General features: G+C 43.0%; 2 protein-coding genes across 3 annotated transcripts in view; both read left to right on the forward strand.

Moving 5' to 3' along the window:
* The window catches only part of LOC138675634 (E3 ubiquitin-protein ligase RNF14-like), a 56,319-nt gene extending 37,361 nt beyond the window's left edge, over positions 1-18,958 (forward strand). For both annotated transcript variants that reach the window (XM_069764036.1, XM_069764037.1), the window contains exons 6-8: positions 8,148-8,293; positions 8,865-8,992; positions 18,513-18,958. In XM_069764036.1, coding sequence (XP_069620137.1) covers positions 8,148-8,293; positions 8,865-8,992; position 18,513 — 275 coding nt within the window. In that variant the 3' untranslated portion in view covers positions 18,514-18,958. The remainder of the gene's footprint in view (positions 1-8,147; positions 8,294-8,864; positions 8,993-18,512) is intronic.
* The window catches only part of LOC138675633 (E3 ubiquitin-protein ligase RNF14-like), a 137,365-nt gene that overhangs the window by 37,293 nt on the left and 73,603 nt on the right, over positions 1-26,469 (forward strand). The gene's annotated exons all lie outside the window — the stretch shown is intronic.

Genomic DNA, 26,469 nt, shown 5'->3' on the forward strand with positions numbered 1-26,469 from the left:
CCTCCTAAAAAAGTCTTGGGAAACTTCAACGTCTATCCTTAAGGCCAATGTCGCTTCCACTTGTGTTGCCAGGGCCCTCTCCTGCTGGTTGGAGAAATTAGAGTCTCATATATCTCAGGGTACCCCGAGAGGTGAATTATTAGATTCACTTCCCATCCTGCATAGAGCCTCTGGGTTTCTGGCTGACGCTTCTCTGGAATCTGTTAGAGTGGCCGCCAGATCTCTCGTACTCTCCAACTCTGCTAGAAGAGCCCTCTGGCTTAAAATATGGAGCGGTGATATCACTTCAAAAGCCAAGTTGTGTGCTATACCTTTTAAGGGAGATTATGTTTTCGGTCCAGCCTTGACAAGGCTACTGACAAGAAAAAGGCACTCCCGGAGCAAAAACAACCGAGAAAACGGTTTTTTCGTGCCCCACAGTCTCAGCCCCCTCAAAGAGGGAAAGGCAAAACCGGCAGGTGGAGTTACGCCAAAGGTAGAGGGAAAAATATTTTTGTCCCCCAGCAGCAGCAGCAACAGTCCCAACAGGACAAGCAATGACTCCGACCCGGTAGGGGGGAGACTCTCAAAATATGTGGGTCAGTGGGAAAATATCACCAGTTCCCACTGGGTCCTCAATGTCATCAAGGAGGGCCTATTAATAGAGTTAATTTCTTCCCCCCCTCAGGGTCTGAAAGTTACTACCCTTACGTCTTCAAGAGATCACAATTTGTTGACATTGGGTCTCAGAGATCTTATGAAATCAAATGTGATCTCACCAGTTCCACATCTGGAACAAGGAAAAGGACATTATTCCCGTCTATTCTTGGTACCCAAACCCTCAGGGGACGTAAGAATTATTATAAACCTAAAAGGTCTAAACCGACATGTGAAATATCGCAAGTTCAAGATGGAGTCTGTAAGATCTGCAATTCCTCTGATAGGACATCAGTCCTTTATGGCAACCATCGACCTAAGGGATGCATATTTTCACATTCCTATCCACCCGAGACACAGAAAATACCTCAGGTTTGCGATACGGGGGAGTCATCGAGTGGAGCACTATCAGTATGGAGTCCTTCCCTTCGGCATTTCCTCAGCACCAAGGGTATTCTCCAAGATCATGGCAGAGGCAGTGTCATTTATCCGGAGTCAAGGTGTCTGTATAGTGCCCTACTTGGACGATCTACTGGTAGTTGCCCCCACCGAGATGACCCTGATATCCCATGTGTCAACCACTTTGGAGATATTGAAGTCTCTGGGTTGGATTCCAAACATGAAGAAGTCTCAGCTTCAACCCTCAAGAACCAGAAAGTTCTTGGGGGTGGTTCTGGACTCAACAAAACAGATGTCCTTTCTCCCAGACGATCACAGGCTACCATTAGTAGCAAAAGTCAGAAAATTCAAGGAGATGAGATGTCCTACTCTTCGAGAAGGAATGTCTCTCTTAGGCTCCATGACAGCCTGTATACAATCAGTGGCTTGGGCTCAAGCTCACTCCAGAATTCTCCAAACCCACATTCTAGACAGGTGGGATGGTCAACCTGGCACTCTAACAAGAAGGATTCACACACCAGGTCGAGTGAAAGCATCCTTAACATGGTGGATGAATTCCAGAAACCTCCTGAAGGGGGTGAGCTGGATTCAGCTCCCGATAACTACGATCAAGACAGATGCCAGCAGGAGAGGCTGGGGAGCCATAGTAAATCATGTTCCTTACCAAGGTCTTTGGAACCAGTCGATCAGCGAGAAATCGTCAAATTTCAGAGAACTCAAAGCTGTGGAAGAGGCCCTGTTAGCAGCAAGCCGTCAGATTTCCGGTCAACATGTCCAGATCTATTCAGACAACATGACCACGGTGGCGCATATCAGGCGTCAGGGCGGCACAAAATTCCTCAGTTTGAAAAAGATCTCCGCTCGAATTTTTTATTGGGCCGAGAAACACTTACTGTCACTGACAGCAATTCATCTAAAAGGGACTGCAAATATTCAAGCAGACTACCTGAGTCGCCAGGACATTCATCCTGGCGAGTGGAGCCTGGACCTTCAAACGTTCAATATGCTAGTACAAAAGTGGGGTCTTCCAGAAGTCGACCTCTTTGCCTCTCACCAGAACGCAAAAGTCAAAACCTTTTTTTCCTTGAACCCAAGAGGCAATCCCAGAGGAGTGGATGCCCTAGTCCAAGATTGGCACTTCCAGCTTGTCTACGCATTTCCACCAATCCCAATCCTGGCAAAGGTTCTAAGGAAGATACGAATAGAAGGAACTCCGACTATCCTGATAGCCCCTTTTTGGCCCAAAAGAAGTTGGTTCAACTTGATCATCCAACTACAAGTGGATGGACCAGTAATGTTACCTCTAAAAAACGATCTCCTCTCTCAGGGTCCTATTCTCCATGCAGACCCTCAGAAATGGAATTTAGCGGCGTGGTTACTGAAGCCCAGGTCTTGAAAGCAAAAGGACTATCGGACTCTGTCATAGCTACTCTCCAAAAATCGAGAAAGCCAGTAACCAACGCCATCTACAACAAAATCTGGAAAAAGTTTTCGTCTATTTGTCTACCTAACCTTCCAGACCCTCTCAAGCCTAATATACCTAACATCTTAGATTTTTTGCAAAAAGGCTTAGGAATGAGTCTTAGGCCCAGTACTCTCAGAGTCCAGGTCTCGGCACTTAGCTCCTTTTTTGATCAAGATCTAGCAGGCCATCGCTGGATCAAAAGATTTTTAACATCAGCAACTAGGATGAATCCTAGAAAACAGATAATAGTTCCCCCATGGGATCTGAATGTGGTGCTTCAAGGTCTTACAGGCCCGCCTTTTGAACCTTTTTCCTCCTGCTCTCTTCAAAATCTTGCATACAAAACTGTGTTTTTGGTAGCCATAACTTCGGCTAGAAGAGTGGGTGAACTACAAGCCTTATCTATAAGAGAGCCGTATCTTCTAGTGAGAGATGATTCAATAGTACTTCGTCTAGATCCTTCTTTTCTTCCAAAGGTAGGCTCTGATTTTCATCGTTCCCAAGAGATTGTTCTACCAACCTTTTGCCATAGTCCTGCAAATTCGGAAGAAAGAAGATTCAACACTCTGGACGTCCGACGTATTGTGCTGCAATACTTAGATCAGACCCGTGCTTTCAGAATCGATCATAACCTCTTTGTCCATCCCTCTGGGCAAAATAAGGGTAAAAAAGTAGCTAAAAGTACCATTGCTACATGGATCAAAAAGGCTATAACGGAAGCCTACCTTGCTCAAAACAAAATACCTCCAGTAGGGATCAAGGCCCATTCAACAAGATCTACGTCAGTCTCCTGGGCAGAAAGAGCAGGTGCATCCCCAGAGCAGATCTGCAGGGCAGCAACGTGGTCTTCACTTCATACTTTCTCTAAACATTACAGATTAGATGTATTGTCCAATAAGGACTTAGTCTTCGGCCGTAAAGTTCTGCAGGCCGTTGTCCCTCCCTAGTGCCAAATTAGTTGGTATTCCTCCATATGCCGTCGTGGAAGGTGACTAGAGAAAATAGAATTATTCTTACCGTTAATTCGGTTTCTAGGAACCTTCCACGACGGCACTAATTTCCCACCCGATATATATTCCTGGATTAGTTCTGGGATTCGGAAGGTAAACCGGTGCTATGGGTTCAGTTGTAAGTCACTGGCAGGTGGGAGGTGGGAGGTCCTTTTAAACCTCTCTGTGTTTCCTGTTCCCCATTAGGGCAAAGAGACAACCTCCATATGCAGTCGTGGAAGGTTCCTAGAAACCGAATTAACGGTAAGAATAATTCTATTTTTTAGATAAAGTATTTTTCTCCCTATAGTTTTTTAGAGCTTCAATGGTGCCATCCTGCTTTAGTAGTGCAAATGCTTTCTTTTTACTGTTAATTGCCTGTCTTACTTCTTTGTTTAGCCACATTGGGTTTTTCCTATTGCTAGTCCTTTTATTCCCACAAGGTATAAACCGCTTACACTGCCTATTTAGGATGTTCTTAAACATTTCCCATTTATTATCTGTATTATTAGTTCTGAGGATATTGTCCCAGTCTACCAGATTAAGGGCATCTCTAAGCTGGTCAAACTTTGCCTTCCTAAAGTTCAGTGTTTTTGTGACTCCCTGACAAGTCCCCCTAGTGAAAGACAGGTGAAACTGTACAATATTGTGGTCGCTATTTCCTAGATGACCGACCACCTGCAGATTTGTTATTCTGTCAGGTCTATTAGATAGTATTAGGTCTAAAAGTAATGCTCCTCTGGTTGGATTCTGCACCAATTGTGAAAGATAATTTTTCTTGGTTATTAGCAGAAACCTGTTGCCTTTATGGGTTTCACAGGTTTCTGTTTCCCAGTTAATATCCGGGTAGTTAAAGTCCCCCATAACCAGGACCTCATTATGGGTTGCAGCTTCATCTATCTGCTTTAGAAGTAGACTTTCCATGGTTTCTGTTATATTTGGGGGTTTGTAACAGACCCCAATGAGAATTTTGTTACCATTTTTCCCTCCATGAATTTCGACCCATATGGACTCGACATCCTCATTTCCTTCGCTAATATCCTCCCTTAAAGTGGACTTTAGACAAGACTTTACATAGAGACAAACCCCTCCTCCTCTCCGATTTTTACGATCCTTTCTAAACAGACTGTAACCCTGTAAGTTAACTGCCCAGTCATAGCTTTCATCTAACCATGTCTCGGTTATTCCCACTATGTCAAAGTTACCTGTAGATATTTCTGCTTCTAGTTCTTCCATCTTGTTTGTCAGGCTTCTGGCGTTTGCAAGCATGCAGTTTAGAGGATTTTGTTTTGTTCCAATCTCCTCGCTGAGGATTATTTTAGAAATGTTCTTACCTCCCTTCTGAGTATGTTTTCCTGGATCTTCTTTGTTCAAGTCTAATGTTTTTCTTCCCGTCCCCTCTTCTTCTAGTTTAACGCCCTCCTGATGAGTGTAGCGAGTCTTCTGGCGAATGTGTGTTTCCCAGGTTTGTTGAGGTGTAGTCCGTCTCTGGCGAGGAGTCCATCGTACAAGTAATTCACACCGTGGTCCAGGAATCCGAATCCTTGTTGTCTGCACCATCGTCTTAGCCAGTTGTTTGCATCAAGGATCCTGTTCCATCTCCTGGTGCCATGCCCGTCTACTGGAAGGATAGAAGAAAAAACTACCTGTGCATCCAGTTCCTTTACTTTCTTCCCCAACTCTTCAAAGTCTTTGCAGATTGTCGGTAGGTCCTTCCTTGCCGTGTCATTGGTGCCAACATGTATCAGAAGAAATGGGTGGACGTCCTTGGAGTTGAAGAGCTTTGGTATCCTATCGGTCACATCCTTGATCATCGCACCTGGAAGGCAGCATACTTCTCTTGCAGTTATGTCCTGTCTGCAGATGGCTGCTTCTGTGCCTCTCAGTAGTGAGTCTCCCACCACCACCACTCTTCGTTGCTTCTTGGCTGTACTTTTTGCTGTCACTTGTTGCTGTGTGCCCTTTTCTTTTTTGCTTGCTGGTATTGCTTCATCCTTAGGTGTGCCATCTTCATCCTCTACAAAGATTTGATATCGGTTCTTCAGTTGTGTGGTTGGTGATTTCTCCATGGTCTTCTTGCTTCTTTTGGTCACATGCTTCCACTCATCTGCTTTTGGAGGTTCTCTGACACTTTTTTCACCTTCTGTGACCAGTAGAGATGCTTCTGTTCTGTCTAGAAAGTCTTCATTCTCTTTGATGAGTTTCAAGGTTGCTATTCTTTCTTCCAGACCCCGCACCTTTTCTTCTAAAAGGGCCACTAGTCTACACTTCTGACAGGTGAAATTTAATTCTTCTTCTGGTCGATCTGTGAACATGTAGCACATGCTGCAGCTCACCATGTAGGTTGTCACATCTGCCATGTTGCTCCTAGATCCTGCTGACTTGCTGTGTGTTTTCCTTCTTGTGTAATCTACTCAGCCAAGCTCTCTTGCAATAATGTCCTACAGGCAAAAATTACGGCGCGCGGTTTGGTGATTCTTTCCAAGCAGCTGGTCCCGGCTGTACCCAACGATCTTCTAGCTTAGGGAGACTCTTCGCTTTCCCAGAAGGCACCTGGAATATGCAAATTAGCCTCCTCAAGCTTGAATCCCTGGTTTGGTGATTCTTTCCAAGCAGCTGGTCCCGGCTGTACCCAACGATCTTCTAGCTTAGGGAGACTCTTCGCTTTCCCAGAAGGCACCTGGAATATGCAAATTAGCCTCCTCAAGCTTGAATCCCTGGTTTGGTGATTCTTTCCAAGCAGCTGGTCCCGGCTGTACCCAACGATCTTCTAGCTTAGGGAGACTCTTCGCTTTCCCAGAAGGCACCTGGAATATGCAAATTAGCCTCCTCAAGCTTGAATCCCTGGTTTGGTGATTCTTTCCAAGCAGCTGGTCCCGGCTGTACCCAACGATCTTCTAGCTTAGGGAGACTCTTCGCTTTCCCAGAAGGCACCTGGAATATGCAAATTAGCCTCCTCAAGCTTGAATCCCTGGTTTGGTGATTCTTTCCAAGCAGCTGGTCCCGGCTGTACCCAACGATCTTCTAGCTTAGGGAGACTCTTCGCTTTCCCAGAAGGCACCTGGAATATGCAAATTAGCCTCCTCAAGCTTGAATCCCTGGTTTGGTGATTCTTTCCAAGCAGCTGGTCCCGGCTGTACCCAACGATCTTCTAGCTTAGGGAGACTCTTCGCTTTCCCAGAAGGCACCTGGAATATGCAAATTAGCCTCCTCAAGCTTGAATCCCTGGTTTGGTTATTCTTTCCAAGCAGCTGGTCCCGGCTGTACCCAACGATCTTCTAGCTTAGGGAGACTCTTCGCTTTCCCAGAAGGCACCTGGAATATGCAAATTAGCCTCCTCAAGCTTGAATCCCTGGTTTGGTGATTCTTTCCAAGCAGCTGGTCCCGGCTGTACCCAACGATCTTCTAGCTTAGGGAGACTCTTCGCTTTCCCAGAAGGCACCTGGAATATGCAAATTAGCCTCCTCAAGCTTGAATCCCTGGTTTGATGATTCTTTCCAAGCAGCTGGTCCCGGCTGTACCCAACGATCTTCTAGCTTAGGGAGACTCTTCGCTTTCCCAGAAGGCACCTGGAATATGCAAATTAGCCTCCTCAAGCTTGAATCCCTGGTTTGATGATTCTTTCCAAGCAGCTGGTCCCGGCTGTACCCAACGATCTTCTAGCTTAGGGAGACTCTTCGCTTTCCCAGAAGGCACCTGGAATATGCAAATTAGCCTCCTCAAGCTTGAATCCCTGGTTTGGTGATTCTTTCCAAGCAGCTGGTCCCGGCTGTACCCAACGATCTTCTAGCTTAGGGAGACTCTTCGCTTTCCCAGAAGGCACCTGGAATATGCAAATGTATATACATAACAGCATAAGGTATTAAAACATATACAATTAGCAATATTTAACAACGTTGAAGCGGGACGTGTTTGGGGGTATAAAACAGTGTCTATAACCCCCTTTATACACTAGTGCAGACAGCCAGCATGTAAGAAAGCAGACAGAAGTGTGAAGACAATTACATTATCCAGTGTCATAACAGAACCCTTGCATACATGATTCTGAGACAAACCAATAATTGGTTTTAAAGCTTACCTGCTATGGACTACAGTCATACAAAAATTTTGGCCAAATGATTTCCTGCTTATTATTTAATAATAATGACTTTAAGGGGCTATCTTGTCTTCTTTCTTTTCTCTGGATCACACCACTTCCTTGCCTACCGGCTTTCCTCATAGTTGAGGGGTGTGTGCTCCTGCTCGACTGGGACAGTCCTTTTGGCACTGCTGGCCAAAATTATGCCCTCCCTGAGGATAAGGCTGTTTTGTCAAGGGAAACACAGGAGCAATGAAGCTGGTAGGGATCAAGAGGTAACAGCTTGTTCCAGTGATGCTGGACAGCTTCAGTGCAGTCCTTACAAGCTCAAAAGAAAAGAGCTTGTAAGTATTATGTACATTCGGTCACCAATTCAAGACCACATGCAAGGAGCTACAGTAACTTTTAGGGGAACGGTGCATTATTTTAATAAGAGGTAAACTGGAAAGATTGGAATATCCCTTTAATAATATCATAATATCATAGTATCAGCTGTGTTTTTCTTTTGCATTTTTATGCCGACTTCGTGTGGTGTGGTAATGTTTGGTAAAGTTATGGTTGTTCTCTTGATATTTCTCAGAAAAAAATGCCGATCTGACTGAAGAAGATCTGACTGCTGAAGAGGAAAGTAGGAGACTCCTGGAGCAGTCAGAGCAAAGGATGCAGAATAGGGAGTGGATAAAGGAGAACTCCAAGAGCTGTCCTAGTTGTAAAGTTCCTATTGAGGTAAAATAGCAAAGTCAGCAGGAGAAAACCATCTTCCTTCTAAATCAGTACTTTAGAAAGCACATAGGAAGTTCTACATCTTTAAATGTGAGAGAAAATTGACACCTGGGACAGTCAGACTTCCCTATCCCAGCCCACATGCGTCTGTATATATGTTGTATGGCTATTTTCAGACATTTTTTCATATGCTCCAGAATTGACAGGATTGAGGCATGGTTTCTGTGCCTAAATGTTGTCATAATCTAGTGAAATGTATGGGTTTGGTATATCTTATCCCTCATTTATCCTTCTGGAAATGTGTGCCCCTGCCGTTTTCTAGCACCACAAGGCACCTAAACCACTTTGACACCACAGCCAATGATATCTCAACATTCTACGTAACCGGACATTGTTTTGAATGGCTCCTTTTGTTGGAAAGTAACTGAAATTACTGTGTGGCACTCAGTAGGTTTGATGGCGGAATAGAAGTGGTGAGGACCCTACATTCAGGAAATCAAGTTTGAGATTTTGAACTGTATTTCAAAATATCAATCATGGATAGATTCAATTAAATATTTTTTTTCTTTCGCAGAAAAATGATGGCTGTAACAAAATGACCTGCTCCAAGTGTAAGACGTTCTTCTGCTGGCTCTGTTTGAAAAAACTGCCTCAAGACTTCCCATATAAGCATTTCCAGTATCCTTCCGGATGCTTAAATTGGTATGTATCCAGCATGGTCTTAGACAAATGGATTGTCTAGTTCTTCAGTGCTGTTGTTGATAAAGGGGGTCACAGATTGTTGTATATTCAGGCAGTCCCCAAATTATGAACATCCTACTTCTGTTTGAAACACTAGTTATGAATGTCAGATCGTAAAAAAAAACTCATCTAAACACTCACCTCATTGCTGACCTCTCTGGCCACCCTTCTAATCGCCGCCTGCCATCCAGTAAACTTCTTTCCACCATCGTGCGGCCTCTGCGGTGCGCAACGGTAGAAAGAAAAGGACCGGATGGCGGGCCATAAGAAGCGGGTGGCCAGACTGGTCAGCAGTGAGGTGAGTATTAGTTTGTTTGTTTTTGGCCATGTTCCAACTCAAATACATATTTGGGTTATGAACAAATATACAGAACATATCTATATTGCATCCCTGAGCCTGCCTTTATATGTATGTATACAGTACTAGTCAAAAATTTGGACACATCTGTTGAGTTTTCTTTTTTCACATTGCACTTTGTTAATTGATAAAATAAATAAACTAGTAACACACCTGCTTAACCCCTTTCTGACATTAGGCATAATAGTACGCCAATGTCGAACTCCCTATCTTTGATGTGGACTCCGGTGCTAAGCCCACATCTTTTCTGGCACATGTCAGTTGTTTTGAGTGCCTCTAACAGTCGTGGGTGGAATCACGATCCACCCACAGCTGTTAACTAGTTAAATGCCGCTGTCAATCTCTGACAGCGGTATTTAACTTGCGCTTCCGACAAGCGCACCGGATATCCCGCCCATTATTGACCCCGTCACATGAATGCGGGTCACCGATGGGTTGGCATGACAACCAGAGGTCTCCAGCAGACCTGTATGGTTGTCACTGCCGGATTGCTATGATCGCCGTCCGGTAGTCGGCGCTCATAACAAGTGAGCATTCTGCTACATACAGGCGATCTGATCATCGCCTGTATGTATGTAGTAGAGCCATTAGATTATGGCAACTTTTAGTCTCCCATGGAGACTATTGAAGCATGCCAAAAGTTAAAAAAAAAAAACATAAAAATAAATATTAAATAAAGGCACCCCTTTTAATATAAAAGTATTTTTTTTAAAAAAAACAAACATACACATATTTAGTATTGTCGCATTCAGAATCGCCCGATCTATTAATAGAAAAAAAAAGAATTAAACCAATCGTTAAAAGGTATAACGAGAAAAAAAAAACTTTTTTTCTGGTCGCCACAACATTGTATTAAAATGCAATAACGGGCAATCAAAATAGCATATCTGCACCAAAATGGTATCATTAAAAACATCAGCTTGCCACGCAAAAAATAAGCCCTCATGCGACCCGAGATCACGAAAAATGGAGACGCTACAGGTATCGGAATATGGGTCTTTTTTTTTTTTTTTTTTTAACAAACTTTGGAATTTTTTTTCACCACTTAAATAAAAAAGAACCTAGACATGTTTGGTGTCCATGAATTCATAATGACCTGGAGAATCATAATGGCATGTCAGTTTTAGCATTTAGTGGGACTGCACTTTATTGCAATTTCACAGCACTTGGAATTATTTTTCCCATTTTTGAGTACATGACATGGTAAAACCAATTATGTCATTCAAAAGTACAACTCATCCCACAAAAATAAGCCTTCACATGTCCATTTTGACCAAAAAATAAAAAAGTTATGGCTCTTGGAAGAAGGGGAGCAAAAGATGAAAATGTAAAATCTAAAATACCTCTGGTCATTAAAACTTCTGCATGGTACTGTATGTATATATATATATATATATATATATATATATATATATACATATATATATATATATGTATATATGCACTGCTCAAAAAAATAAAGGGAACACTTAAACAACGGAATATTACTCCAAGTAAATCAAACTTCTGTGAAATCAAACTGTCCACTTAGGAAGCAACACTGTTTGACAATCAATTTCACATGCTGTTGTGCAAATGGAATAGACAACAGATGGAAATTATTGGCAATTTTCAAGACACACTCAATAAAGGAGTGGTTCTGCAGGTGGGAACCACAGACCACATCTCAGTACCAATGCTTTCTGGCTGATGTTTTGGTCGTGCTTTCACACTCGTGGAAGCATAAGACGAACTCTACAACCCATACAAGTGGCTCAGGTAGTGCAGCTCATCCAAGATGGCACATGAATGCGAGCTGTGGCAAGAAGGTTTGCTGTGTGTCAGCGTAGTGTCCAGAGGCTGGATGCGCTACCAGGAGACAGGCCAGTACACCAGGAGACATGGAGGGGACCATAGGAGGGCAACAACCCAGCAGCAAGACCAAAACCTCAGCCTTTGTGCAAGGAGAAACAAGAAGAGTACTGCCAGAGCCCTGCAAAATGACCTCCAGCAGGCCACAAATGTGCATGTGTCTGCACAAATGGTTAGAAACCAACTCCATGAGGATGGTCTGAGTGCCCGACGTCCACATATGGGGGTTGTACTCACAGCCCAACACCGTGCAGGATGATTGGCATTTGCCACAGAACACCAGGATTGGCGAATTCGCCATTGGCGCCCCGTGCTCTTCACAGATGAAAGCAGGTTCACACTGAGCACATGTGACAGACGTGACAGAGTCTGGAGACGCCGTGGAGAGCGATCTGCTGCCTGCAACCTCCGTCAGCATGACCGGTTTGGCAATGGGTCAAAAATGGTGTGGGGTGGCATTTCTTTGGAGGGCCGCACAGCCCTCCATGAGCTCACCAGAGGTAGCGTGACGGTCATTAGGTACCGAGATGAGATCCTCAGACCCCTTGTGAGACCATATGCTGGTGCGGTTGGCCCTGGGTTCCTCCTAAGGCAGGACAATGCCATACCTTATGTGGCTGGAGTGTGTTAGCAGTTCCTGCAAGATGAAGGCATTGAAGCTATGGAATGCCCCGCCCGTTCCCCAGACCTGAATCCGATTGAACACATCTGGGACATCATGTCTCGCACCATCCACCAACGTCACGTTGCACCACAGACTGTCCAGGAGTTGGCGCATGCTTTAGTCCAGGTCTGGGAGGAGATCCCTCAGGAGACCATCCGTCGCCTCATCAGGAGCATTCCTGTTATGACTAGGCAATTCAGTACCACAGTGGACATAGAGGTCAGAGCACATACAGTGATCTGACAATAACCCAAAAACATAGAACGAGCTCTGAGACGTGGGAACTCTGTTGACCGCAATCCCTGATCCTCTCAAACAAACACTAGAGGCAGCCGTGGATTGCGCCTAACGCTCCCTATGCAACTCGGCACAGCCTGAGAAACTAGCTAGCCTGAAGATAGAAAATAAGCCTACCTTGCCTCCGAGAAATACCCCAAAGGAAAAGGCAGCCCCCCACATATAATGACTGTGAGTTAAGATGAAAAGACAAACGTAGAGATGAAATAGATTTAGCAAAGTGAGGCCCGACTTTCTGAACAGAGGAAGAACAATGGCACCAAATCAGAGGAGGAAGGCAATTTAGACAAGGGTACTAAATGGACCATCTTAGAGAAGCGATCACAGACCACCCAAATGACTGACATCTTTTGAGAGACGGGGAGATCTGAAATAAAATCCATAGAGATATGTGTCCAAGGCCTCTTCGGGACCGGCAAGGTCAAAAGCAACCCACTGGCACGAGAACAGCAGGGCTTAGCCCGAGCACAAATCCCACAGGACTGCACAAAAGTACGCACATCCCGCGACACAGATGGCCACCAAAAGGATCTAGCCACTAACTCTCTGGTACCAAAGATTCCAGGATGACCAGCCAAGACCGAACAATGAACCTCAGAGATAACTTTCTTCGTCCACCTATCAGGGACAAACAATTTCTCCGCTGGACAACGATCAGGTTTATTAGCCTGAAATTTTTGCAGCACTCGCCGCAAATCAGGGGAGATGGCAGACACAATTACTCCTTCCTTGAGGATACCCGCCGGCTCAGACAAACCCGGAGAGTCGGGCACAAAACTCCTAGACAGAGCATCCGCCTTCACATTTTTAGAGCCCGGAAGGTACGAAATCACAAAGTCAAAACGGGCAAAAACCAGCGACCAACGAGCCTGTCTAGGATTCAAGAGCTTGGCAGACTCGAGATAAGTCAAGTTCTTATGATCAGTCAATACCACCACGCGATGCTTAGCTCCTTCAAGCCAATGACGCCACTCCTCGAATGCCCACTTCATGGCCAGCAACTCTCGGTTGCCCACATCATAATTTCGCTCAGCAGGCGAAAACTTCCTGGAAAAGAAGGCGCACGGTTTCATCACTGAGCAATCAGAACCTCTCTGCGACAAAACAGCCCCTGCTCCAATCTCAGAAGCATCAACCTCGACCTGGAACTGAAGCGAAACATCTGGTTGACACAACACAGGGGCAGAAGAAAAACGACGCTTCAACTCTTGAAAAGCTTCCACAGCAGAAGAAGACCAATTGACCATATCAGCACCCTTCTTGGTCAAATCGGTCAATGGTTTAGCAATACTAGAAAAATTGCAGATGAAGCGACGATAAAAATTAGCAAAGCCCAGGAACTTTTGCAGACTTTTCAGAGATGTCGGCTGAGTCCAATCATGGATGGCTTGGACCTTAACAGGATCCATCTCGATAGTAGAAGGGGAAAAGATGAACCCCAAAAATGAAGCCTTCTGCACACCAAAGAGACACTTTGATCCCTTCACAAACAAAGAATTAGCACGCAGGACCTGAAAAACCGTTCTGACCTGCTTCACATGAGACTCCCAATCATCCGAGAAGATCAAAATGTCATCCAAGTACACAATCAGGAATTTATCCAGGTACTCTCGGAAGATGTCATGCATAAAGGACTGAAACACTGATGGAGCATTGGCAAGTCCGAATGGCATTACAAGATACTCAAAATGACCCTCGGGCGTATTAAATGCAGTTTTCCATTCATCGCCTCGCTTAATTCGCACAAGATTATACGCACCACGAAGATCTATCTTGGTGAACCAACTAGCCCCCATAATCCGAGCAAATAAATCAGATAACAACGGCAAGGGGTACTGAAATTTAACCGTGATCTTATTTAGAAGGCGGTAATCTATACAAGGTCTCAGCGAACCATCCTTCTTGGCTACAAAAAAGAACCCTGCTCCTAATGGCGACGATGACGGGCGAATATGCCCCTTCTCCAGGGACTCCTTCACATAACTGCGCATAGCGGCGTGCTCAGGCACAGATAAATTAAACAATCGGCCTTTTGGGAACTTACTACCAGGAATCAAATTGATAGCACAATCACAATCCCTATGCGGAGGTAGGGCATCGGACTTGGGCTCATCAAATACATCCCGGTAATCAGACAAGAACTCTGGAACCTCAGAAGGGGTGGATGACGAAATTGACAGAAATGGAACATCACCATGTACCCCCTGACAACCCCAGCTGGACACCGACATGGATTTCCAATCTAATACTGGATTATGGACTTGTAGCCATGGCAACCCCAACACGACCACATCATGCAGATTATGCAACACCAGAAAGCGAATAACCTCCTGATGTGCAGGAGCCATGCACATGGTCAGCTGGGTCCAGTACTAAGGCTTATTCTTGGCCAAAGGCGTAGCATCAATTCCTCTCAATGGAATAGGACACTGCAAGGGCTCCAAGAAAAACCCACAACGCTTAGCATACTCCAAGTCCATCAAATTCAGGGCAGCGCCTGAATCCACAAATGCCATGACAGAATACGATGACAAAGAGCAGATCAAGGTAACGGACAGAAGAAATTTTGACTGTACCGTACCAATGGTGGCAGACCTAGCGAACCGCTTAGTGCGCTTAGGACAATCAGAGATAGCATGAGTGGAATCACCACAATAGAAACACAGCCCATTCAGACGTCTGTGTTCTTGCCGTTCAACTCTGGTCAAAGTCCTATCGCACTGCATAGGCTCAGGTTTAAGCTCAGGTAATACCGCCAAATGGTGCACAGATTTACGCTCACGCAAGCGTCGACCAATCTGAATGGCCAAAGACATAGACTCATTCAGACCAGCAGGCATAGGAAATCCCACCATGACATCCTTAAGGGCTTCAGAGAGACCCTTTCTGAAAATAGCTGCCAGCGCAGATTCATTCCATAGAGTGAGCACGGACCACTTTCTAAATTTCTGACAATATAACTCTATCTCATCCTGACCCTGACAAAGAGCCAGCAAATTTTTTTCTGCCTGATCCACTGAATTAGGTTCGTCGTACAGCAATCCGAGCGCCAGGAAAAACGCATCGATATTACTTAATGCAGGATCTCCTGGCGCAAGAGAAAATGCCCAGTCCTGAGGGTCGCCACGCAAAAAAGAAATAATGATCAAAACCTGTTGAACTGGATCACCAGAGGAGCGAGGTTTCAAGGCCAGAAATAGTTTACAATTATTTTTGAAACTCAGAAACTTAGTTCTATCTCCAAAAAACAAATCAGGAATAGGAATTCTTGGTTCTAACATAGATTTCTGATCAATAGTGTCTTGAATCTTTTGTACTCTTGCCGAGAGCTGATCCACACATGAAGACAGACTTCTAATGTCCATTGCTACACCTGTGTCCTGAACCACCCAAATGTCTAGGGGAAAAAAAAAAGGCAAAACACAGTGCAGAGAAAATAAAATGGTCTCAGAACTTCTTTTTTCCCTCTATTGAGAATCATTAGTACTTTTGGCTTCCTGTACTGTTATGACTAGGCAATTCAGTACCACAGTGGACATAGAGGTCAGAGCACATACAGTGATCTGACAATAACCCAAAAACATAGAAAGAGCTCTGAGACGTGGGAACTCTGTTGACCGCAATCCCTGATCCTCTCAAACAAACACTAGAGGCAGCCGTGGATTGCGCCTAACGCTCCCTATGCAACTCGGCACAGCCTGAGAAACTAGCTAGCCTGAAGATAGAAAATAAGCCTACCTTGCCTCCGAGAAATACCCCAAAGGAAAAGGCAGCCCCCCACATATAATGACTGTGAGTTAAGATGAAAAGACAAACGTAGAGATGAAATAGATTTAGCAAAGTGAGGCCCGACTTTCTGAACAGAGCGAGGATAGGAAAGGTAACTTTGCGGTCAACACAAAACCCTAAAAACCACGCAAAGGGGGCAAAAAGACCCTCCGTACCGAACTAACGGCACGGAGGTACACCCTCTGCGTCCCAGAGCTTCCAGCAAACAAATAGAAAAGCTGGACAGAAAAAAAAAAAACAAAATAACAAAGGAAAACTTAGCTATGCAGAGCAGCAGGCCACAGGAACGATCCAGGAGGAAAACAAGTCCAATACTGGAACATTGACAGGAAGCCAGGATCAAAGCACTAGGTGGAGTTAAGTAGAGCAGCACCTAACGACCTCACCACATCACCTGAGGGAGGAAACTCAGAAGCCGCAGTACCACTTCCCTCCACCAACGGAAGCTCACAGAGAGAATCAGCAGAAGTACCACTTGTGACCACAGGAGGGAGCTCTGCCACAGAATTCACAACACATTCCCAAGCTTTGCAGGGAGGTCATACAGGCACATTGAGGCAACACACACACAACTGAACATCATTTCCTTGTCTTGAGGCATTTCCACTGTAGTTGGATTAGCCTGTAATTTGATTTTCCACTTTGGTTTTGAGGATCATTTCAAATCCAGACCTCCATGGGATATTCATTTTGATTTACATTGATCATTTTTATGTTTTATTGTTCTCAACACACTCCACTATGTAACGAACAAAGATTTCCAACTGAAATATTTATTTCTAGGATGTGGTATTTTATTGTTCCCTTTATTTTTTGAGCAGAGTATATATATATATATATATATATATATATATATATATATATATATATATATATATATATATACACACACAAATACATTGCTCACCGTAAATGACTACACTGCAGCAGATTTTTCAGAATACAAATTTACCTTTCAGGGTCAATATTTTCTGCGGGTTACACCATAGCGGTAGAAAAAGATATGTACCACACATCCTACATTTTTTTTTTAATTATTAGTAGACTACAAGAGAGTTTTAGCCTATTTTTTGCTCTCAGCCCACAATCTGAGGATTTTCAGATCTATTCACTTTATGCTGCTGCTGTCTGGTGGCCATTGCTGCTGTGGCATTGTGCCTGTGGTGTCGTGTGACCTGGAACCATGAGGGCTTTTACTTACAGCATGGGTGCCGTCAGTCACCAGGTCCTTCGCTCCTCCTGCTTGTGCACTGTCACTTCTGCCATGGTCGGCGTATAATGCCGCACCTTTTAGGCTAGAGACCCACTGAGAGGTTCACCGTGTCATGGCAGTGGGCCTCATACAGTCTGATAAGATTGTTAAACTAGGAACCTCAAGTTCAGTTTTGTACATTTTTGGATGTGCAGTCCATGTTTTTACTACAGCTATGGTGTATTCTTTATGGGATACCATACTAGAAAATATTCCCACAAATGTGGGCCATTGATTGCAAACTAGATTTATTATTTTAAACTCAAAAATAATTTTCCTAATAAATCCCTTCAAGACCATGTTGCATAAATGAGTACACCCCAATGAAGTCTTAGAAGCATAACTGAAGATCAGACTATAAAATTCAAATTAACAAAAATTCAACCATGGATAAGTCTAATTATTCATTAAACAGGTTTTAGCACAGTTGACAGATGTTGCAATATGTGGCCAACTTATTCATTCCATGCCTAGATGACTTGGTGCTGTCTTTAAAAATCATAAAGATCATACAAAATATCAGATGTAGTTGTTTTTGATTTGGGTGTATTCATTTTGGCATCAACTAATTTTAGTTAAACTGAAGTTTTTATAATGAATGTTATACCGTTAACCTTAGTTTCAGCAATTATCAACATACAAAGTGAATGAACATAAGACAAACCTAGATTTCTCTGCTTTAACAATGGTCCAAAAGTGCCACAGAAAAGCTAACCAATGATTCGGTGACTTACCACCAAGTCAAAAGTGATAAAAAAATCTATGATGTTCTTTGAGGAGTAAAAATTAATCCATCTGGTCTGATTTCATAGAGAATATTTTGAGGTACAAATTGTTAAGAAAGTTATTGCTGGCTATAATAGATAGGTTGGAGAATACACAGTACAGCACAGATTACTGGAAAAGGATTCAAAATGTTGACAATCTCCAAATGCCCAGATCTCAATTCAGTCGAGTATTCCTGAGATATGCTGGGAAAAAATTATTTGATTCATGGAGGCCAAGTATTGTAGCTGAAGGCTTAAGAATCTGCTGCCAAAATGTTGGTGCCAGATACCACAGGACAGCTTCAGAGGTCTTTTGGAGCGCATGCCTCAATGGGTTAGAGCTTGTTTTTCTTCTCAAATTGGAACCTACAGAATATACAGATTGTTTCAAAGTTATAGCTAATGGATGTATTCTGCAAGCCATGCTGACCTCTATCAAAGAGCTCATCTATTTGTAACTACACTACATTATGCATTGATTTTCTGTGTCTGTCCATTCGCAGATTGCAAGAAGCTGAAGTAGAAGATTGATTTGTGGCTTGGTGACTTGGATTCTTGCCTTGCTGATGACCACATGCATTATAACCAGCAGAATATGCAGAGCAACATCCGCATTGCACTCTTGTGAAATTCATTTTTACTACAACAATCAAATTATATTATGATGAATTAATGTTGTAAAATCAACTGGAACCAGAAGCAGGCAGGGCCATATTAACCTATGGCTGCGACTCTAGGCTTTCAAGTATTTTGGTTCCCTTATAGCATTGCAATTTTTCATCCCAATACGGCTTCGTCTTTGTGCAAAGAATATTTGTCAACTAATCAGTGTCCATCACAATGTCAAATTCACAGGTAGACGTCTGGGAAGCAGAATTTATGCCATCATTTACACTTTCATTATCCATTCGGATACCCAGTTGAAATAAAGTCTATGTTTACCTCTTTTTTCACTGTGCAATCATTCCTTTCTTTTCTCTTTTGATATCCTGACTTATGTTCATACATGTTAGATGCCATTTGATCTTTTTTTAAAACAAATTCTGTAGCTGATCCAAAAGACCCATGAGTACGATAGTAATAAGGAATGGGGAGTAGTGATGAGCGAATATACTCGTTACTTGAGATTTCTCAAGCACGCTCGGGGGTCCTCCGAGTATTTTTTAGTGCTCGGAGTTTTAGTTTTTCTTGCCGCAGCTGAATGATTTACATCTGTTAGCCAGCATAAGTACATGTGGGGATTCCCTAGCAACCAGGCAACCCCCACATGTACTTGTGCTGGCTAACAGATGTAAATCATTCAGCTGCGGCAAGAAAAACTAAAACTCCGAGCACAAAAAAATACTCGGAGGACCCCCGAGCGTGCTCGAGAAATCTCGAGTAACGAGTATATTCGCTCATCACTAATGGGGAGGCATGATTTTACAACCCTGATCTTAGTAAGAAACATAAGAAAAACTTGATTGAAAGATAGGTAGAACTTACCATATACAAATGACCGCATGTATTATTCCTAATATATGTCAGTTCAAAAAACTGTTCAAATATATAAGTACACATTCTTGATACATCTTTGGCATAGCCAAGTAGTACAGCGCACCTTCCCACCTCCTTATTTTCCATATACTGCTACCAACTCTTTCTTGGTAACCCTGGCTTCACAGGAGCCAGAGTAGGGTGGAGATAGATGGAAAGCAAGAAGGTTGGCTTCATCAAGAGTACGCTGAGTGGCCGTGCTTTCATTTTGTGCTGACAGACTTCCTTTATACATATAAAAAAGCTGATATACAAGAGAATGTTTTGAAGCACCCATGTACAGTTATGGCTGAAAGTGTTGGCTCCCTTGAAATTGTTCCAGAGAATTAAGTATTTCTCGCAGAAAAGTATTGCAATTACACATATTTTGTTATACAAATGTTTATTTCGTTTTTGTGCATTAGAACAACACAAAAAAAGAGAAAAAAAGGCAAATTGGACATAATTTCCCACAAAACCCCCAAAATGGACTAGACAAAATTGTTGGCACCTTTCCAAAATTGTGGGTAAACAACTTCATTTAAAGCATGTGATACTTGTTCAAACTCACATGTGGCAAGTAACAGGTGACGGCAATATGAAAAGCACACCTGAAACTAGATAAAAAAGGGAGAAGTTGACTTAATCTTTGCATTGTGTGTCTGTGTGTGCCACACTAAACATGGCGAACAGAAAGATGAGGAAAAAACTGTCTGAGGACTTGAGAACCAAAATTGTTGAAAAATATCAACAATCTCAAGGTTTCAAGTCCATCTCCAGAGATCTTGATGATTCTTTGTCCACTGTGCGCAACATAATCAACAAGTTTACAACCCATGGTACTATAGCTAATCTCCCTGGATGTGGACGGCAGAGAAAAATTGATGAAAGCTTGCAACGTAGGATAGTCTGGATGGTGGATAAGCAGCCTCAATCAAGTTCCAAAGAAATGCAAGCTATCCTACAGGCTCAGGGTGCAGCAGTGTCTGCACAAACTAACAATTAAATGAAATGAAACACTATGGCAGAGACTAAGGAGGACCCCACTGCTGACATAGAGACATAAAAAAGCTAGACTGCAGTTTGACAAAATGTACCTGTATAAGCCAAAACTCATCTAGGAAAGCATCTTGTGGACAGATGAGACCAAGATAGAGCTTTTTGGTAAAACACATCATTCTACTGTTTCCCGAAAATGAAATGAGACTTACAAAGAAAAGAACACAGTACCTCCAGTCAAACATGATTTAGGTTCAAAGATGTTATGGGGTTATTTTGCTTACAATGGCACTGGGTGCTTTGACTGTGTGCAAGGCATCATGAAATCTGAAGATTACCAAAGAATTTTGGGGCACCATGTAGAGCCCAATGTCAGATTTCTGGGTTTGCGTCCTAGGTCATGCATCTTCCAGCAGGACAATGACCTCAAACATACTTTAAGAAGCACTCAGAAATAGATGGAAACAAAACGTGGAGAGTTCTGAAGTGGCCAACAATGATTCCCGATCTAAATCCCATTGAGCACCTTTAATGAGATCTTTTAATTGCTCTTGAGAGAAGGCACCTTTCAAATATGAGAAACCTGGAGCAATTTGCAAAAGAAGAGTGGTCAAAGATTCCAGTAGAGAGGTCTAAGAAGCTTATTGATGGTTACAGGAATGAGATTGCCAACAATTTTGTCTGGCTAATTTAGGGAGTTTTGTGTGAAACGATGTTCCTTTTTTTCCTCTGTTTTTTTTTTTCAGTTTTATTTAAAAACATAAAAATTAAATAAACGTGCATAACAAAATATCTGTAATTGTAATAATTTTCTGTGAGAAATACTTGATTTTCTGGAATAATTTCAAGAGTGCCAACAATTTCAGCCAAGACTGTATATGAATGTGCATATACTATATAATATGCAAATTGCCTCTTCAGAGAAAAAGAGGACTTAGACTCTATAGCGCCATCTGTTGGAAGTAGCGATCCTACAAGTCACAATCAACCCTTTAACGAGTCATGCAATATGACTTAGGATAAAAGCCAAATCAGTATCTCAATTCGCAGAGAGTACTATATATATGAATATATACTATATACATATAAAAATCAATATGTAGATATTATATAAGACAAAATTGGTGGATATAGATCACATACAGTAGGGAAAATAAGCAAATTTGATACTCTGCCGAGTTTGCAAGTTTTACCAATATCTGTAATTTTCATTGTACAGTACAGATCAAAAGTTTGGATACACCTTCTTATTTAAATATTTTTCTGTATTTTCATGACTATGAAAATTGTAAATTCACATTGAAGGCATCAAAACCATGAATTAACACATGTGGAATTGTATACTTAACAAAAATGTGTGAAACAACTGAAAATATGTCTTATATTCTAGGTTCTTCAAAGTAGCCGCCTTTTGCTTTGATGACTGCTTTGCACACTCTTGGCATTCTCTTGATGAGCTTCAAGAGGTAGTCACTGGAAATGGTCTTCCAACAATCTTGAAGGAGTTCCCAGAGATGCTTAGCACTTGTTGGCCCTTTTGCCTTCACTCTGCGGTCCAGCTCACCCCAAACCATCTCGATTGGGTTCAGGTTTCGTGACTGTGGAGGCCAGGACATCTTGCGTAGCACCCCATCACTCTCCTTCTTGGTTATGTAGCCCTTACACAGCCTGGGAGTGTGTTTAGGGTCAATGTCCTGTTGAAAAATAATTGATGGTCCAACTAAACACAAACCGAGTGGAATAGCATGCCGCTGCAAGATGCTGTGGTAGCCATGCTGGTTCAGTATGCCTTCAATTTTGAATAAATCCCCAACAGTGTCACCAGCAAAGCACCCCCACACCATCACACCTCCTCCTCCATGCTTCACGGTGGGAACCAGGCATGTAGAGTCCAGTTCACCTTTTCTGCGTCGCACAAAGGCACGTCTGGTTGGAACCAAATATCTCAAATTTGGACTCATCAGACCAAAGCACAGATTTCCACTGGTCTAATGTCCATTCCTTGTGTTCTTTAGCCCAAACAAGTCTCTTCTGCTTGTTGCCTGTCCTTAGCAGTGGTTTCCTAGCAGCTATTTTACCATGAAGGCCTGCTGCACAAAATCTCCTCTTAACAGTTGTTGTAGAGATATGTATGCTGCTAGAACTCTGTGTGGCATTGACCTGGTCTCTAATCTGAGCTGCTGTTAACCTGCAATTTTTGAGGCTGGTGACTCGGATAAACTTATCCTCAGAAGCAGAGGTGACTCTTGGTCTTCCTTTCCTGGGGTGGTCCTCATGTGAGCCAGTTTTTTTGTAGCGCTTGATGGTTTTTGCAACTGCACTTGGGCCCACTTTCAACGTTTTCCCAATTTTTCAGACTGACTGACCTTCATTTCTTAAAGTAATGATGGCCACTCGTTTTTCTTTACTTAGCTGCTTTTTTCTTGTCATAATACAAATTCTAACAGTCTATTCAGTAGGACTATCAGCTGTGTATCCTCCAGAATTCTGCTCAATTCAACTGATGGTCCCAACCCCATTTATAAGGCATGAAATCCCACCTATTAAACCTGACAAGGCACACCTGTGAAGTGAAAACAATTTCCGGTGACTACCTCTTGAAGCTCATCAAGAGAATGCCAAGAGTGTGCAAAGCAGTCATCAAAGCAAAAGGCGGCTACTTTGAAGAACCTAGAATATAAGACATATTTTCAGCTGTTTCACATTTTTTTGTTCAGTATATAATTCCACATGTGTTAATTCATAGTTTTGATGCCTTCAGTATGAATTTACAATATTCATAGTCATGAAAATACAGAAAAATCTTTAAATGAGGTGTGTCCAAACTTTTGGTCTGCACTGTATATATATATATATATATATATATATATATATATATATATATATATATATATTATACAGTTGTGTGAAAAAGTGTTTTGCCTGTCCTGATTTCCTATTCTTTTGCATGTTTGTTACACGTAAATATTTCAGATCACCAAACAAATTACATAGTTAGCAAGGCCGAAAAAAGACATTTGTCCATCCAGTTCAGCTTATATTCCATCAGAATAAATCCCCAAAACTACGTCCTTCTAAAGAACCTAATAACTGTAAGATACATTATTGTTATGCTCCAGGAAGACATCCAGGCCTCTCTTGAACCCCTCGACTGAGTTCACCATCACCACCTCCTCAGGCAAGGAATTCCAGATTCTCACTACTCTAACAGTAAAGAATCCTCTTCTATGTTGGTGGAAAAACCTTCTCACCTCCAGACACAGAGAATGCCCCCTTGTGACCGTCACCTTCCTTGGTAAATTAATATATTAGACAAAGATAGCACAAGTAAAAACAAAATGCAGGTGTTAAATGTAGGTCGTTATTATTAAGAGAAAAAGAAATCCAAACTTATAGGACCCTGTGTGAAAAAGTGATTGTCCCCTAAACCTAATAACTGGTTGGGCCACCCTTAGCAGCAACAACTGCAATCAGGCATATGCAATAACTAATGGGTGTTTTACAATGGTCTGGAGGAATTTTGGTCCACTCATCCTTACAGAATTGCTGTAATTTAGCCCAATTAGCGGGTTTCCAAGTATGTACCGCCTTCTTAACCCCTTAATCCCATATGACGTACTATCCCGTCGAGGTGCCCTGGGACTTAATTCCCAGTGACGGGATAGTAAGTCATATGCGATAGGCCGCGCTCACGGGGGGAGCGCGGCCGATCGTGGCCGGGTGTCAGCTGACTATCGCAGCTGACATCCGGCACTATGTGCCAGGAGCGGTCACGGACCGCTCCCGGCACATTAACCCCCGGCACACCGCGATCAAACATGATTGCGATGTGCCGGCGGTACAGGGAAGCATCGCGCAGGGAGGGGGCTCCCTGCGGGCTTCCCTGAGACGATCGGTACACGGTGATGTACTCACTGTGTACCGAGCGTCTTCTCCCTGCAGTCCCCGGATCCAAAATGGCTGCGGGGCTGCATCCGGGTCTTGCAGGGAGTACTTCCGGGTTGCCTGCAGGCACTTGGTAACGCTGCAGCGATGAATGAGATCGCCGATCTTACAGAGTGCTGTGCAAACTGTAAGATCGGCGATCTGTGATGTCCCCCCCTGGGACAAAGTAAAAAAGTAAAAAAAAATTTTCCACATGTGAAAAAAAAATAATTACTAAATAAATAAATAAATAAAAAAAATATTATTCCCATAAATACATTTCTTTATTAAAAAAAAAAACAATAAATGTACACATATTTAGTATCGCCGCGTCCGTATCGACCCGACCTATAAAACTGTCCCACTAGTTAACCCCTTCAGTGAACACCGTAAGAAAAAAAAACGAGTCAAAAAACAACGCTTTATTATCATACCGCCGAACAAAAAGTGGAATAACACGCGATCAAAAAGACGGATATAAATAAACATGATACTGCTGAAAACGTCATCTTGTCCCGCAAAAAACGAGCCACAATACAGCATCATCAGCAAAAAAATAAAAAAGTTATAGTCCTGAGAATAAAGCGATGCCAAAATAATTATTTTTTCTATAAAATAGCTTTTATCGTATAAAAGCGCCAAAACATTAAAAAATGATATAAATGAGGTATCGCTGTAATCGTACTGACCCGACGAATAAAACTGCTTCATCCACTTCACCAAACGCGGAACGGTATAAACGCCTCCCCCAAAAGAAATTCATGAATAGCTGGTTTTTGGTCATTGTGCCTCACAAAAATCGGAATAAAAAGTGATCAAAAACTGTCACGTGTCCAGAAATGTTACCAATAAAAACGACAACTCGTCCCACAAAAAACAAGACCTCACATGACTCTGTGGACCAAAATATGGAAAAATTATAGGTCTCAAAATGTGGAGACGCAAAAACTTTTTTGCTATAAAAAAAAGCGTATTTTAGTGTGTGACGACTGCCAATCATAAAAATCCGATATAAAAAACGCGATAAAAGTAAATCAAACCCCCTTTCATCACCCCCTTAGTTGGGGAAAAATAATAAAATTAAAAAAAATGTATTTATTTCCATTTTCCCATCAGGGCTAGGGTTAGGGCTAGGGTAAGGGCTAGGGTTAGGGCAAGGGTAAGGGTTGGGGCTAGGGTTGGGGCTAGGGTTAGGGTTGGGGCTAGGGTTAGGGCTAGGGTTAGGGCTAGGGTTAGGGCTAGGGTTGGGGCTAGGGTTGGGGTTAGGGTTGGGGCTAGGGTTATTGCTAGGGTTAGGGCTAGGGTTATTGTTAGGGTTGGGGCTAGGGTTGGGGTTAGGGTTGGAGCTAAAGTTAGGGTTAGGGTTGGGGCTAAATGTTGTGAATTCTGTTGTCGGGCTCCCTCCTGTGGTCATGAATGGTACTTCGGCTGGTTCTGTCCATGGACTTCCTCTGGTGGGTGTTTCTGAATTTCCTTCCACAGGTGACGAGGTTAATTCGTTAGCTGGCTGCTCTATTTAGCTCCACTTGGATCTTTGCTCCATGCCACCTGTCAATGTTCCAGTATTGGTCAAGTTCACTCCTGGATCGTTCTTGTGACCTGTCTTACCAGCAGAAGTTAAGTTCCTGCTTGTTTTTCTTGGGTTTGCTATTTTTCTGTCCAGCTTGCTATTTTTATTGTTGTCTTGCTTGCTGGAAGCTCTGGGACGCAGAGGGAGCGCCTCCGCACCGTGAGTCGGTGCGGAGGGTCTTTTTGCGCCCTCTGCGTGGTCTTTTTGTAGGTTTTTGTGCTGACTGTTATGAATAGGTAATTCAGAACCACAATGGACCTTGAAGTTCAGAACACACAAAGTGACCTGACAATAACCAAAGTACATAGGACGAGCTCTGAGACGTGGGAACTCTGCTGACCGCAATCCCTAATCCTATCCAACCACACTAGAGGCAGCCGTGGAGCGCTACTGACCAGACCTATGCGCCTCGAGCACAGCCTGAGAAACTAGCTAGCCCTAAGATAGAAAAA

The sequence above is a fragment of the Ranitomeya imitator genome, chromosome 4, assembly GCF_032444005.1.
Source record: "Ranitomeya imitator isolate aRanImi1 chromosome 4, aRanImi1.pri, whole genome shotgun sequence".
Lineage (NCBI taxonomy): Eukaryota > Metazoa > Chordata > Amphibia > Anura > Dendrobatidae > Ranitomeya > Ranitomeya imitator.